This window comes from Cephus cinctus, unplaced genomic scaffold (genome assembly GCF_000341935.2).
Source record: "Cephus cinctus unplaced genomic scaffold, Ccin1 Ccin1_scaffold0351, whole genome shotgun sequence".
NCBI classification, from domain to species: domain Eukaryota; kingdom Metazoa; phylum Arthropoda; class Insecta; order Hymenoptera; family Cephidae; genus Cephus; species Cephus cinctus.
In genome coordinates, this window is record NW_014333043.1 from 49,745 (window position 1) to 62,648 (window position 12,904).

The 12,904-nt window shown below is 33.5% G+C and overlaps 6 protein-coding genes across 17 annotated transcripts in view; 2 read left to right on the forward strand and 4 right to left on the reverse strand.

Moving 5' to 3' along the window:
* Positions 1–2,812, forward strand: LOC107267151 (nuclear RNA export factor 1). Its single transcript, XM_015738463.2, has 10 exons — positions 1–210; positions 294–489; positions 556–748; positions 822–1,065; positions 1,142–1,338; positions 1,411–1,523; positions 1,599–1,635; positions 1,699–1,940; positions 2,020–2,188; positions 2,264–2,812. The coding sequence occupies exons 1-10, from the start codon at positions 123–125 to the stop codon at positions 2,657–2,659; spliced, it is 1,875 nt and encodes a 624-aa protein (XP_015593949.1). The 5' UTR covers positions 1–122; the 3' UTR covers positions 2,660–2,812.
* On the reverse strand, positions 1,355–6,572 carry LOC107267149 (ATP-dependent DNA helicase DDX11). Of its 5 annotated transcripts, none has more exons than XM_015738458.2 (10): positions 6,497–6,572; positions 5,334–6,074; positions 4,783–5,259; positions 4,156–4,712; positions 3,865–4,088; positions 3,621–3,800; positions 3,385–3,469; positions 3,187–3,317; positions 2,886–3,123; positions 1,355–1,484 (listed from the first exon to the last, which is right to left on the reverse strand). In XM_015738458.2, exons 2-10 carry the CDS (start codon positions 6,023–6,025, stop codon positions 1,462–1,464), a joined length of 2,607 nt encoding a protein of 868 aa, XP_015593944.1. In that variant the 5' UTR covers positions 6,026–6,074; positions 6,497–6,572; the 3' UTR covers positions 1,355–1,461. The 5 variants fall into 5 exon arrangements, with proteins under 5 accessions (XP_015593944.1, XP_015593947.1, XP_015593943.1 ...); XM_015738461.2 differs by lacking the exon at positions 6,497–6,572 and adding an exon at positions 6,191–6,328 and having other exon boundaries at positions 3,865–4,079; XM_015738457.2 differs by lacking the exon at positions 6,497–6,572 and adding an exon at positions 6,191–6,328.
* On the forward strand, positions 6,310–7,409 carry LOC107267157 (protein lin-52 homolog). Of its 6 annotated transcripts, none has more exons than XM_015738475.2 (5): positions 6,310–6,447; positions 6,543–6,603; positions 6,857–6,950; positions 7,010–7,120; positions 7,202–7,409. In XM_015738475.2, the coding sequence occupies exons 3-5, from the start codon at positions 6,899–6,901 to the stop codon at positions 7,333–7,335; spliced, it is 297 nt and encodes a 98-aa protein (XP_015593961.1). In that variant the 5' UTR covers positions 6,310–6,447; positions 6,543–6,603; positions 6,857–6,898; the 3' UTR covers positions 7,336–7,409. The 6 variants fall into 6 exon arrangements, with proteins under 6 accessions (XP_015593961.1, XP_015593956.1, XP_015593958.1 ...); XM_015738470.2 differs by having other exon boundaries at positions 6,873–6,950; XM_015738472.2 differs by having other exon boundaries at positions 6,873–6,950; positions 7,022–7,120.
* On the reverse strand, positions 7,379–9,033 carry LOC107267156 (chymotrypsin-like protease CTRL-1). Its single transcript, XM_015738469.2, has 7 exons — positions 8,710–9,033; positions 8,447–8,649; positions 8,281–8,389; positions 8,018–8,199; positions 7,852–7,950; positions 7,620–7,792; positions 7,379–7,547 (listed from the first exon to the last, which is right to left on the reverse strand). Exons 1-7 carry the CDS (start codon positions 8,937–8,939, stop codon positions 7,446–7,448), a joined length of 1,098 nt encoding a protein of 365 aa, XP_015593955.1. The 5' UTR covers positions 8,940–9,033; the 3' UTR covers positions 7,379–7,445.
* LOC107267155 (PI-PLC X domain-containing protein 1) lies at positions 8,764–12,692 on the reverse strand. Of its 3 annotated transcripts, none has more exons than XM_025084404.1 (7): positions 12,611–12,692; positions 11,623–11,868; positions 11,017–11,221; positions 10,707–10,961; positions 10,236–10,649; positions 9,829–10,099; positions 8,764–9,756 (listed from the first exon to the last, which is right to left on the reverse strand). In XM_025084404.1, the coding sequence occupies exons 3-7, from the start codon at positions 11,114–11,116 to the stop codon at positions 9,516–9,518; spliced, it is 1,281 nt and encodes a 426-aa protein (XP_024940172.1). In that variant the 5' UTR covers positions 11,117–11,221; positions 11,623–11,868; positions 12,611–12,692; the 3' UTR covers positions 8,764–9,515. The 3 variants fall into 3 exon arrangements, with proteins under 3 accessions (XP_024940172.1, XP_024940171.1, XP_015593954.1); XM_025084403.1 differs by having other exon boundaries at positions 11,017–11,224; XM_015738468.2 differs by having other exon boundaries at positions 11,017–11,224; positions 11,364–11,868.
* LOC107267147 (insulin-like peptide receptor) overlaps positions 12,636–12,904 on the reverse strand; it is a 20,810-nt gene continuing 20,541 nt past the window's right edge. Inside the window, exon 8 of the mRNA XM_025084388.1 lies at positions 12,636–12,765. The gene's annotated coding sequence lies outside the window, so the exon portion shown is untranslated. The remainder of the gene's footprint in view (positions 12,766–12,904) is intronic.

Consider the following 12,904-nt stretch of genomic DNA (forward strand, 5'->3'; position numbering starts at 1 on the left):
CTGAAACTAGAGGTTGTTTACGGATATTCCTATGCAAGGATAGGTATATCCTTGAGGCGAGGAACACGCTAGAGGTTGTAAACTAAGAGGATTTTATGTTGCTCCTTATTAAATAGAAGACAATGCCAAAGAAAGCGGCAAAAGGTCGTAGTCGTTGGACTGGTCAGACGTCTTCTAGACATGGGAGTCCAGAAAGAAAACAATATTTTGGTAAATATATGAACGTACAGTGTTTATGTTATTTGTTATGCCTTTGGAGTAAATTGTTATTAGTCATACAAATACTCTTCTAGATCACGATGATAGGGCTGTACGAGGACCAGCGAGACCTAAAGTTTCCTTTAGGACAGGTCGTAATGCAAAGGGTGGACGGAGTAAAAATTTACAGACTGCACTTAAAATACATTTAGAGGATGATGTGGATATGTCCGATCCTAATGCTAAGCGAATCCGATTTAAGGGTAATGTTGGTGTTGGTGGTAGTGCAAGGTATGTGAAAGGTGTTCTTATTAGTTAACTTTATAGATTTTTGAATAGTCAATCCATTGGTTTTAGGGAAGGGTGTCGGAGTCCTGCTCCATCTAGACGAATAGATGGTGGCGGACGTGGGTTGTATCATAAAAAGGGATTACGTGATGATGGAGGTTGGTTTAAAGTAGTTATTCCTTATGGAAACAAATATGGCAAGGACTTCATTTTAAAGAATTTATTGAGTTATATTGCTCCGGACCCAATCATTCCAATTATGGTATATATAAATATGTTCTACATTTTCACATATATTTGGAAAAATAGTTAATCAAAAGTTTCTTCTTCGACAGTACAAAATAGAAGGAAATACTGCTAGCTTCTTTGTTGATGATTACAAAACAGCATTAAAACTACAGAGTTGTGATAAAAAGATCACAACCGAGGAGGGTTTTAAAATTTCTGTAAATGTTTTACCAGGATATCCTGTATCTAATATGAATGACAATTTCAAAGAAAGACTGAAGGCAGCCATGGCAAAACGATTTGTCCAAGCCACGAATGCTTTAGATCTTTCACAATTTCATAGAGAGCCAGGTAAATATTGTCATGAACAATATACATATTGCATGATATAACAAAATTAGTCTTTCTTATTCTTTAACATTACTAGATCTGTGCGAGGATTACTTCTGCTCACTAGCTCGTACCGCCATGCTTATCTTTGTGATAGATATAATTGTCGAGCACACGCCTCAATTAGAGGCATTAAATTTAGATGGAAACAAAATACAAGCCATCGACAGATTAGGTTCTCTATTAAGCCGAAAATTACCATCAATTAAAATCCTCTATATCGGGGATAATCGGGTAAATATTTATGAATCTCCGAAATATCGTAGGAAAAAAAATGTTATAAAATATTGATTTTTCATACATCAGATACGCGATTTAAGAGACACTGACTCTTTGAAACCTTTGAAACTAGAAGAGTTACGACTGGCTGGAAATCCTCTCTGTAATAAATATAAACAACGTAATGAAGATTATATTTCGTGAGTAAACCCAAACATTAATACTATAAGATAAGTGTATTTGAAAATAATAATAATAATATATCTTCAAAATAGTGATGTTCGAAAGCGGTTTCCTAAACTACTCAAATTGGTAAGTATTTTGAAGGTTATGTAGGTTTATTTGAAATATAAAATGGATAATTTTGTTCTTTAGGACGGCATTTTACTTCCTGCCCCTATAGTTTTTGACGTCGGTGATGATGCCGAAGGACATAAGTTGCCACCAAGTCAAAGGGCATTCGCAGTTAATGAAGACGCCCGACAAGTAGCGACGACGTTTCTTCATCAGTACTTTACAATTTTTGATAACGATGACCGTCAGCCATTATTAGATGCTTATGACGAACATGCATCGTTCAGTTTAACAATCCATTTTCCCCCTAATAATTCGCACAGGTGGGCATTGTTTTAATATATTTCTACTAGGCGTATTTAAAAAAGGCAATAAATGGAAAACCCAATTTTCTCGTTACAGATTTACATTTTACTTGCCGGAGAACCGGAATTTATTCAGGGTAAATGATCGTGAGAAACGACAACGATTACTCAAACAGGGCAGATTACCTGTAGTCTCATTTATATCAAAAATGCCGAAAACACATCACTACCTCAACAGTTTCACAATGGATCTGGGTGTCTTAACGGTATAATTACTCTTTTTTCATACACGAATTACTGATACTTGATCGGATATTTATAACTTTGAAATGAATTTTCAGAAAACTATGATGGTTGTAACAGTGACAGGATTATTTAGAGAATTAGATGGAGATAAAGCACAATTGAGATACTTTAATAGAACGATGATCATCGTTCCTCAAGGAAGTGGCTACTGCATCCGTAATGAGCAAGTACACATAACCGATCCTCTAGATTCCCAGAAAAAGGAACTAGCTGCGTCGCTACCGGCGTTACTCTCGATACCAGAAGAAACAAAGAATTTAGAGCAACAACAAGAACAACTGATAATGGCACTGAGACAACAATCTGGCATGAATACCGAATGGAGTCGAAAATGTTTAGAGGAAGTACAATGGAATTTTGACGCGGCTCTAGCAGCGTTTCGACAGGTCCATGAAGTGGGACAAGTTCCAGCTGAAGCCTTTCAAAGTTAAACACGTGAGAATACATCTTGGAATGAAGGATTTTCATTTTGAGGTTAAATTAGGTAATTATTATTATGCGTCCACGCCGTCTTTTTTGTGGGATCGCTTAATGTGTATATATGCAACCTTAATAAAAATATCAAAATAAATACCTTAATGCTATGTATGTTCATTCGTTTAGCGTATAAATATTATGTCATTAAGAATAAATATATGTAAGAGCATGCTTACATACCAGCATGCTTTTTCGTTGAGTAAAATTTAGCCAAATTACGTATCGTCATTCCGAATGAATTGTCGACTGATAAAGAACGTTGTATCCATCTTGGCAATGACGTCTTTTTAGTGGTGTAACGCTGATCAAGTAAAATAACGCCAGCATAATCATTTATATGACGCACTGCTCTGCCAATGCACTGATTTACAGCTTTCATACATGCATTCTCATAGTACATGGTTCCTGTATTATAACCCTGCAGATAAAATAATATTTTACAAACATTCGCAGTTTATGTCATTAAAAAAATGATGCTTACAACGTTCTCGTTTAGGTAATTCATTTTTTCACGAATTTCTGGAGCAAATAAATTGGGATAGGGCATTCCCACTACGATGACACAACGTCCCAAATCGTCAGAAAAATTTAAACCTTCACTCAGTTTACCACCTTTTAATAAAAGTCTTATTAATATTATACATACTAAGTATTAATGTTCATATTGTTTATTACTGACCGACTACACTAAAAAGGAGTGCTCCATTCTGTGGTGGTTGTGGATTTTTCACTGCTTCAGCATATTCTTCTAAGACTTGACTGACCTATGTTAAACAATTGATGCAAATTCAAATGACTGATTAATTTGTATTAATCGCTTTCTTTACGATCCCAAAGTAACTATTCATTTTCACCGGGTTTGATATAATTGTTGAGGAGAAGCTTAAAGTAATAAGGATTTTCGCAATGACTTACTTGGTTCGCGTATTTCGGTTCACGAAAGACACGCTTCTTATCAGATATTTTGTTCAGGTATTTTTGGTCTACTAAGTATTTATATACAACTTCCTCATAAGTGTAGGACTGTAGAAATACTACAATTCCAGCTGGTACAACGTTGCAGATATTTATAAGACTTCTAGATAATTCTTCAAGCTGAAATATAGTTATGTAAATTCGTATTTCTCATTAAAAGGAATCAATGGATATCGTGACGTACCAAGCAATGACTTGCACGTTCTCCATAGGTAAAGATAAATTGTTTTGCATTGGGTCCATGCGTTACTATTCTTGTCATTATGTTATCTTTAGGAACAACGTGATCACAAGAGAACGACATGATCCTCTCAGGTGATGCACCAGCCTTAATGAATAATCGATCTTTGAAATCGGAAATGGGTTCCATGGTTCCGCCAGCAACAATCACTGCCCTTGCTTCCTTAACTATTCATTATTAATAGGATCATTGATTGATCGATTGGAATCAGTTAATGTAATATAAATTACATACCAATATCATTAAAATAAGCAGCTGGATTTAGTAGAAGAAATTTCATGACACCTTGCCCTATAGTCTTGCCAGGAACTAAGAGTATTCGACCGTCCTCGCAACTAGATTTTAGGCATTCAAGAAAACTAACAATTGTCATAAGAGGATTTGATGATACTTCCTTATCAAACAACAGCTCCTTTTGTTCCGCCTCCATTTCATAACGGGCTAGATTGTGAGCTTTAATAGTTTTCAGAAAAGCTGTAATACCAGTTTTTCTTAATTCAACTTCTTGGATCTGCGTCTCACCACCATACTTCTCAAGATACCCTTGCAGTTTACGATTGAGTTTAGAGTTTTTTACAAAATCTAAGAGTTCGAATATATTGATTGTATCTAGTTCAGAAGCAGTTTCAAAATCCTCAACTGTGTAAAATTTGGTAGATTGCTTAGAGGGATCTGACGCATCGTCTGGAGAAGATTTTACCGTGGCACCAAAAAACTTGAGTAGTTTTTTAAGACAAAAGCATAATTGACTCAAATATAAAACGTTTTTAGCAGAAAAAAGGTGTTGATATCTGTAAGAACAAAAAACCTTACACTAATAAATTCTAATACGATATAAGATACTGTATGTTATTTTATTACCTTTGCTGATATTGTGTAAGCTGACTGTAACAATGCAATACATTCCTGCCTGTGATCATGGCACTGTGTATGTGTTCAATAGCTTCTAATAAGTTATGTGCTTCATCGATTATCAGGATATTTCCTTTAAGATCAATTCCTGAACTAATCCTGGTACTTTTGTGGAGAATAGTATTGTAAGGCACTAAGATAATTTGACTGTCTGGAATGGAATTCCTGGTAGCATAGTATGGGCAAGTCTTCAGTTCCTGAGAGTTTTGAACAATATCTTCTACATCCTGGACCTCTGATAAAATGTCTGCAATCAGCCTTTGTTGATCACCAGGCATATATGGGCAACAGGTGGAGGATTTTAATCTTTTGAGATCCTTCTCCTTTTTGGCAGTAGTACATTTCTTTTGAAGTTGTAGACAACGCTCATTTATGAAATTTACATGTTTAAGTTTTTTGACTTCCTTGTTGATGCAATAATTCTGTCTGCAATTATTCACAAGCATATTAGTTATAGTACAATATCTATTTAGTTAATAAATGTAATCAACGGTAATCACCTTGAAGCCAGTGGTACTAGGGCAATCTTATCAGAATAAGGAGTTTTTTTTAGTTCACTAACAAATTGTTTTAGTTGGGAGTGTGTTCTTGAGCAGAAGTATATTTTACTATTTTTATAAATATCTTCCTGAGTGTCTTCGTCTTCTGAACTATCAGAATGTTCAAGAAAATCATCCAAAAGAAAATCTTCATCAATAGTATCATTCTTGGCTTCTCCTTCTTTTGAATCCTGATCAATGTCCTTTAGACTATCCTTAGACTTGCCAGGCTTTGGTTTGTAATACCGTTTCTTATTCTCTTTATTATTTTGAACCCTCTCCTTTAATTTTTCTCGTTTCTCGTTGTGTTTTATAATCATATTTAGCTTCTGCTGAAGAATTCTTCTCTCTGCAGCAAATTCTAATTGGCTAGATTGTACAAAGAACCAGTCATGGTCAGCCTTTTTTTCAGATTCTTTTATGCTGCTATCTATTTCTTGGATTTTTTCAATCAAATCACTTTTTTGACGTTCCTCATGATCCAAGAGCCATTTTAATGCTCCACAAATAATAGAAAGAGATTTCCCAGTTCCAGTAGGACTTTCAAAGATCCCTAATTTACCATTCTCCAAACAAAAGTACAGATTCTTCATAAAATCCTCTTGAATTGCGTAAGGTGGAAATGGAAATATAAATTCCTCCGGAGTTTCCATATTACTTTTCTTTCCTCCTAGATATTCTCTATGAAGGAATAAATCTAATCTGTAAATCAACGGAAAACAAGAATAATACTATCAAAAGTTACATCTATATTCCATTGCATAAGTTCCCACGTGTTCTTACCATACATTTATATTAATATTCATTATTATTGTTACCTGTAAGACAGCTAACGCAATATTAATAAATTACTATAAAAATCATTTGAAGATACTTCGATCTAAGTTCTATATGATTCTATACAATAAGGTAAGTTTTGAAGAAAGCGCCTGTGTCAGTTCTCGTTTCAAATGATCACTACTGATTACTACGCCATTGCGTTCCACAAAGAGCGCTAAAACTAGTGGCGGGATTATTATACGATTTTTCGGAATTCACAGCCATATCAATCGTTGAACGTTTGTTAGTAATATTGGTATGTGAATATTCCTTAATTTTCTTTTATATTTTTTGCCATAAATTACCTGTTTAATTAAAATTATATGATTTTAAAATGTTTGGCAAGTAAAGAGTTCAAGCCAGTTCATGACAAGTAAGATGGCAACTGACGAACCCGAAGCTGGCCAAACAGGTAATTTTCAAATTTTTTTCTTTGTTACTTGACCAGGCACAATTAAATGCCATTATTGTACTTTACTGTATAGTGAGAGAAATGTATTTACATAAAAAATTCATCGATTGAATTGATATTGATCAAGAAACAGGCAACATACGTTCTTGGAGGTTATATGTACATTGTTAATTATAAACGAGCTGCCATGAAACAATGCTTAACATAAGTTTTATGGAAAATTACTGATTATTTAAGTAGGCATTTTTTTTAGTACATTGTGTTTCCAGACTTGAGTTGCGTGGAGGATAGTCTAATGAGTTTGGAAAAATTGGATCGTGCTTCCCCAGATCTATGGCCTGAACCAAGTGAGTTCATTAAGGGATGTTTCTTGCTCTTCTGTTTATTTAAAATTATTTTACGTCAGCGACTGATGAAGTTCCAGGTATTAATGAGTTCATTGCTCAAAATTCCCCTCCGACTGAACCACCTTCCTGGTCATCAGGACTTACTGCAGATGACATCAATCATTTACATCGTATGTTATCATTATTTTTAACAATACAGAAATATATTACTATTATAAGAGAAGACTCTATGTAAAATAAATAAATTTCAGAATTGGGGAACCTAACGACCACTGGTCTTATAGCAGAGGTAAAAAAACTTCATGATTTAGCGTATCAACTTGGACTAGAAGAAACAAAGGAAATGGCTCGGGGGAAATATTTGAATATTTTCAAACGCAAATAGGTTTATTTCAATATGTATATAATAATATCTATAAGAATTTATATTTCTATTGAATATATTTTTATGTAAATAAAATTATCTACTAGTAATATCAAATTAAAATTTTTTCATTATGCGTTTTCCATAATCCAACTTGCATATCCTTGCACGTTTGTAAAAGCGGATGGCAAATTCTGTTTGTTACAGTCAGAGCCGTACGATAACATACCTACCTAAAATTTCAATTAATATTTTATTAATTTTATGCTGAAGTAAGCATGACTGATCCAACAATTTATTATTACCAGAATATATGTATTTCCGTGTTTTTGTACTAAAGGACTACCACTATATCCAGAGCAGGGTTCTTGTTCTCCTAATGCGCATAATTCTACTGACAATCCACGCTTTAGATAATTAGAACAATCCTCTTTGGCTAACAGTTTCATAGTTAGACGTTGTTGCTCTAATTCTTTCTCTATAATAAAGAATATAATGTAGTAAAAAAACAACAATTATTTCTAATGCTTATAGTACCTTTCTCATTAGACATTTTACCCCATCCAATTAAATTTGCAGTTCTTCCGATATTATAATATTCTTGATCCGTTGAAATACAAATAGGCTGCGTTGTAACTAAAAATGTCTCATTAAATAATTTTCCATCACATATGCATTGGTTTTCAATTATTTTTTCACTTACCAGTAAAGTTCATGGAACTTTTCAGTCGTAATAGAGCTACGTTATTCCGAAAAGTTTGTGCATCAAATTCCGGATGTTTGACTACGTAAGATATTTCATGCGTTTGCGCAGGAAGACCACAGAAAAGAATATTGCAATCTGGATCTGTTTGAGAATTAAAGTCTCCTACAAGAACGGAGTTCCTAGAACATATAATAAATTTTATAAACTGTGTATAAACTACGTATTTACTTTTTTTTTTCAATCTGAAAAGAATCTCGTACAATTTATACGTATCTGTAGTGGCCAATGCACAAGTTGCTGTTGTCAGGATAGTTCTATCATTTAATATTGAACCACTGCAAGGATATTTAGTTTCTTCAGTCGCAGTATCTATAGGATCAATAATTTATTTTATTTTTATTAATTTATAATCCTAAAAAAACTCACTAATATATCCAATACGTGCTACGAATGGATAAGTTCCCAATGTTTCCAAGTTACTTCGAATTAAACTTTTTCCACAATTCCAGTCTGGCCACAATTTCGAAACTGGCTTTTGTGACTCAAAAATTGGATTTGTTATATCCCTAGTTATTTCACAACAAACTTTCGGAAAGGTACCAAGGTAGCCGCAAATCAGTTGGCGAAATCTAGTTATTAAACACATTTACTATTGACAGAAATTTATACAGCAATTACCACTCTGTTACCTGTGAACAGGAAGTGCCTTCTGATTCATTAGGCCGAGCATTTCGGGGCAATGATCGATTGAGATACATTTTTTATTATCCATACAAAACAGAGGATTGTCAAATCCCACTTCGTTTATATTACTATTGGACCAGTTATCACATTCTGATTCATTAATAATAAATAAATTTATTAATAACAATAAAATTGCTTTAAAAAATACTTGTTTACTTTCTCCTTTCACCCCCATTTTTATGAATAAATTATATGACAAGTATACAATCTCAAATAAACACACTGTTATCAATCACAAATTTCTATTATCGACTGGCGTTGTCTACAATAATTCGCATACTGATCTAACATGCGAAAATAATCTTCTCATACGTGAAACTTCAATTGAATGATATAGTGTAACAGATAATTTCGTGTTTCGCAGTCACCTTGAACATAGTATTATTTGCGTTTCCGCCGGAACTGGTGAGGATGTCACATGAAAAAAATATACATTGGTGACTAACGATAAAATATAGCTGTTCATCGTGACTCTTCTAGCGTAAGAGACACAAGAAAAAATCTAAAATTTTTCTAAAAATGCTTAGAATTATGAACCGACTAAAGAGAATGTGAATAGTCTGAGAGATTATGAGAATTTCTAAAATTGCATAAAATTAAATCTCATTTTCATTCTTGATCAGAAAAAGAGTAACAGAATTTCTCCTTCGAAGAAATCATTCAGTAAATAAGTACGAATAATAATGATTTAATCATCAATCTTTATGAGTGTTTGTACAATAACAGTAATCTACTCGTCATTAAACCCTTTTCAGCATGACGAAAATCTCTTATCGTTCCATTCAATGGATGTTTCGATAATTCCACTACCCTTGAAAAAATCTACAGCCACAATGTTCGCAGAGTTGTGCCATTTAGTTGCGTACCAGGTAGTTACGTTGATGTTAACATCATTCGCCATTTTTCTTAAACCTCCCAGTCGGTCCAAAATAACATCCCAAGTATTAGGTGTCATTTGGGCCATTGCTGATCTCGGATTAACCACTAATGAACTGTAAAGAGCATTACGATTATATTAAAAAAATGATTTTATACAAACTTCACAATTAAAATCACAATTGTACCTCATTGCAGCAGTCTCTATTCTGTTCAAATATGTATAGAGTGCAGAAACACTTCTAACGTTTCCCCATTGATGTGTAACACATGGCCATATAGAATTATAAAGTGGCACAACGCTACTCTGATCATATCCTATTATCAATCTTTTACCAGAAGCCCAGATATTATCTAAAGTGGTGGACCATCCGTATGATTTTGGAAGAAGATAATCACCGAGCTGTTTCTCAAGATAAGCAACCAGTTTATGATGAATTGAAAGATCACTGCCGAATCCTTAGGAACAAAAAAAGTATGTGTAATCCATCCAATTCATTCAGGATACATTACCTTATTAATATATCAATATATTATATATATATAATATATGATTATATATACTGTCAAAGAATAAATAACGGAATGACTTTACCTATAGGAAATTCTTGCACGTCAAATATGACGATTTCCTCTGTGTTATTCAAAAATATTTTCAAATCATTAATGATTGTTTGCAGAGGAACTACATTTACTATACCATGATTTCCCCACCAGACTTGGTTTAAGAGGGGATAATAACCGACTCTGATGTCAAGATATCTAATTCCGTAAATAAGTTGAGCAAGGACATCTTCATCCTGTGCGATAACATATTTATCAATAATATTATCATTAGTAGGAGATTGAACAATTGAATATGAGACAGAGTCGTGGGTTCCCGGAAGGAAGAGATCACGAATCCTAGCAGACCCCAAGGTGCTCTTACGTTGCGCTAGCCAATTGGGTCTTGTCTCTAAGCAATTGGTTTTTCGAATGACACCGTTTCTTAACCAGGCGACGTGGTATTCTAAAAAAATGTTAATTATTCTCTTGCGCAAATATTTAAAATTCAAAGTAAACTCACTTAAGCATTGACGTTCAAATGTGAGATTCGAAGTGGGTACAAAGTCGGCTTGAAGTCTAGTTTTCAAAATGCCGTTGATGGTGTGTGGTTCAAAGCTGTACAGTGCAGTAGCAACTTCACGTGGTTCTTCGTCGTATAAAGCAATTACGTCGCCACTTTGAAGATTCGCGTGTGTCCAATAAATCTCAATCCTGCGAATTTCACTTGACGAGAGCATGGGGGAGATTATGAGGCCCACGTGAGAATTTGCAAATTCTATGGGGAAGGAGAAATTTAACAAAAAATTGTATTTTTTTTTTTTATTTCTTACCATCCGTGCTGTTCCTGCTGCAACTTTTCGAAGCGGAGCAGCGAACGACGATCAGAAGTGTTGCGATAGTCAAAATATAATAAGAGTACAGAAACTTCATTTTGGCAAATGTTTAAATTATCACGAAAAATTCAGCATTTATATTGATATCTTATCCCAAAATCTATGAAAATCAGAACAACGCTACTGGATGGCAATTAATATTCTCCTATAAAAAAAATTTGCAATTAAATCAAGTACCCCTATAAAATTAATTATAAATTATTATTTCTATTGTTATTATGTCAAATTCATACGATCATAAATTAATATCCAATTAAAATACAATAAATCATTTTAATATTTACATCTAATAAAAGATATACTAAAGGAAAATGAATGTTCAATCCAGTCAATAGTTTTCCAATCTAGAATATTTAATCACTGCATGGATAATGATCTTTTATCGGGTTATATCGGCAGTAAACACCTGAGAAAGAGAAATTTGTTATCAAACAATCTGACTTAGAACTTTTGAAAATTTGTTTACTCCGAAATATTTATCATGAAATTTATGATATTCTTTGTTAGATAATTTTACATTTAAAAAACGTTAGCCAAACTTGCTTTATGATAATCAAATAACGGTGTCCCATGATGCAGGGTAGGGTATCACGATGCAGGTTGAATACTGAATCAAATAGTTCCACGAGTATTGCGCACGTAGTTTCTAATAATCTTTAGTCATGGCCGTCATATAAAGCTGCTAGTTATCGAGAATGAACTAACAGCAGTGAGTTACGCATTCATTACAGAAAGGTTTCACATTCTTGATCGACTAATTTATACGAATAGAATGGCATAGCTGCTGATCTGGAATAATAGAGTTGACTATAGGTTAGTTTTATATTATTTAAAAAATTGCATTAAATCATCAAAACATTTAAGTACACAATTATCCTAAGACATTCCGTATGCGTTGAGTCGATTCTGGTTGATAAATTCCAGTATGTCGTATAAGACATCGATTTGCAAAGAAAAGTGACTGCCGATAAAATATAATAATAAAATAATAGATTTACTCATACTTAAGTAGTCATTTACCATTATACGACCATTTAGTAGAGAAAGTTTATTTGGTACAAACAAATGATAAATACTGTATAAATTCAACGCAGGCATTCTTTTTGTATTTTTTTTTCATAGTAAATTTTTTTATTTTCCAGCAATCCATAAAAAATCTTTCCAACGAAATATCTCATGCGTGAAGCTCTATTGTCCTTTGTGACAATAATCGCGAGAGGTTCTCATATGTATATATCAAAGTGTACCATAAATCCAAATGGTATAAATGACCAAGCAGGAATTAGTTGATATGAGATTCGAAATGATTTTTAACACGTTTACTTTTCCAATCTCCCAGTTTCTTCATTTTCGGTTCGAAAATCTAATTTTCAATCTTTTACATCCAAAGATACATCCGGTAATTCATTTTTGAATTGGGATACATCTATACTGTATATTTCGATAGAAACGAAAATCAAAAATACTTATATATAATTTTTTTATGAATTCAAAAAATGGTCACCGAAATTGCTAACCACTGATTACTTACGTAAGTAAAACGTTATTGTAGCGCAACCTTGTAACATCATACGTGAAGAACCAGTGATTATTTGTCTCTATATAGAACGATGCATTACTCAGATTTTTTAATTATGAGAACAGCCTCCCTCTACTGCTCTCGTCTTATACGCCAGGAGGGATAACCTTTGACACAAAAATCCATCTTAGACATGTGTATAATTATAGCTATCAAGATTCCGTATGTTTCCAAATTTAAGTAATGACAATTCTATGCGACCCTAAGGCGTACACGATTTCCCTCGTAGAATGAAGAAAAAGTTAC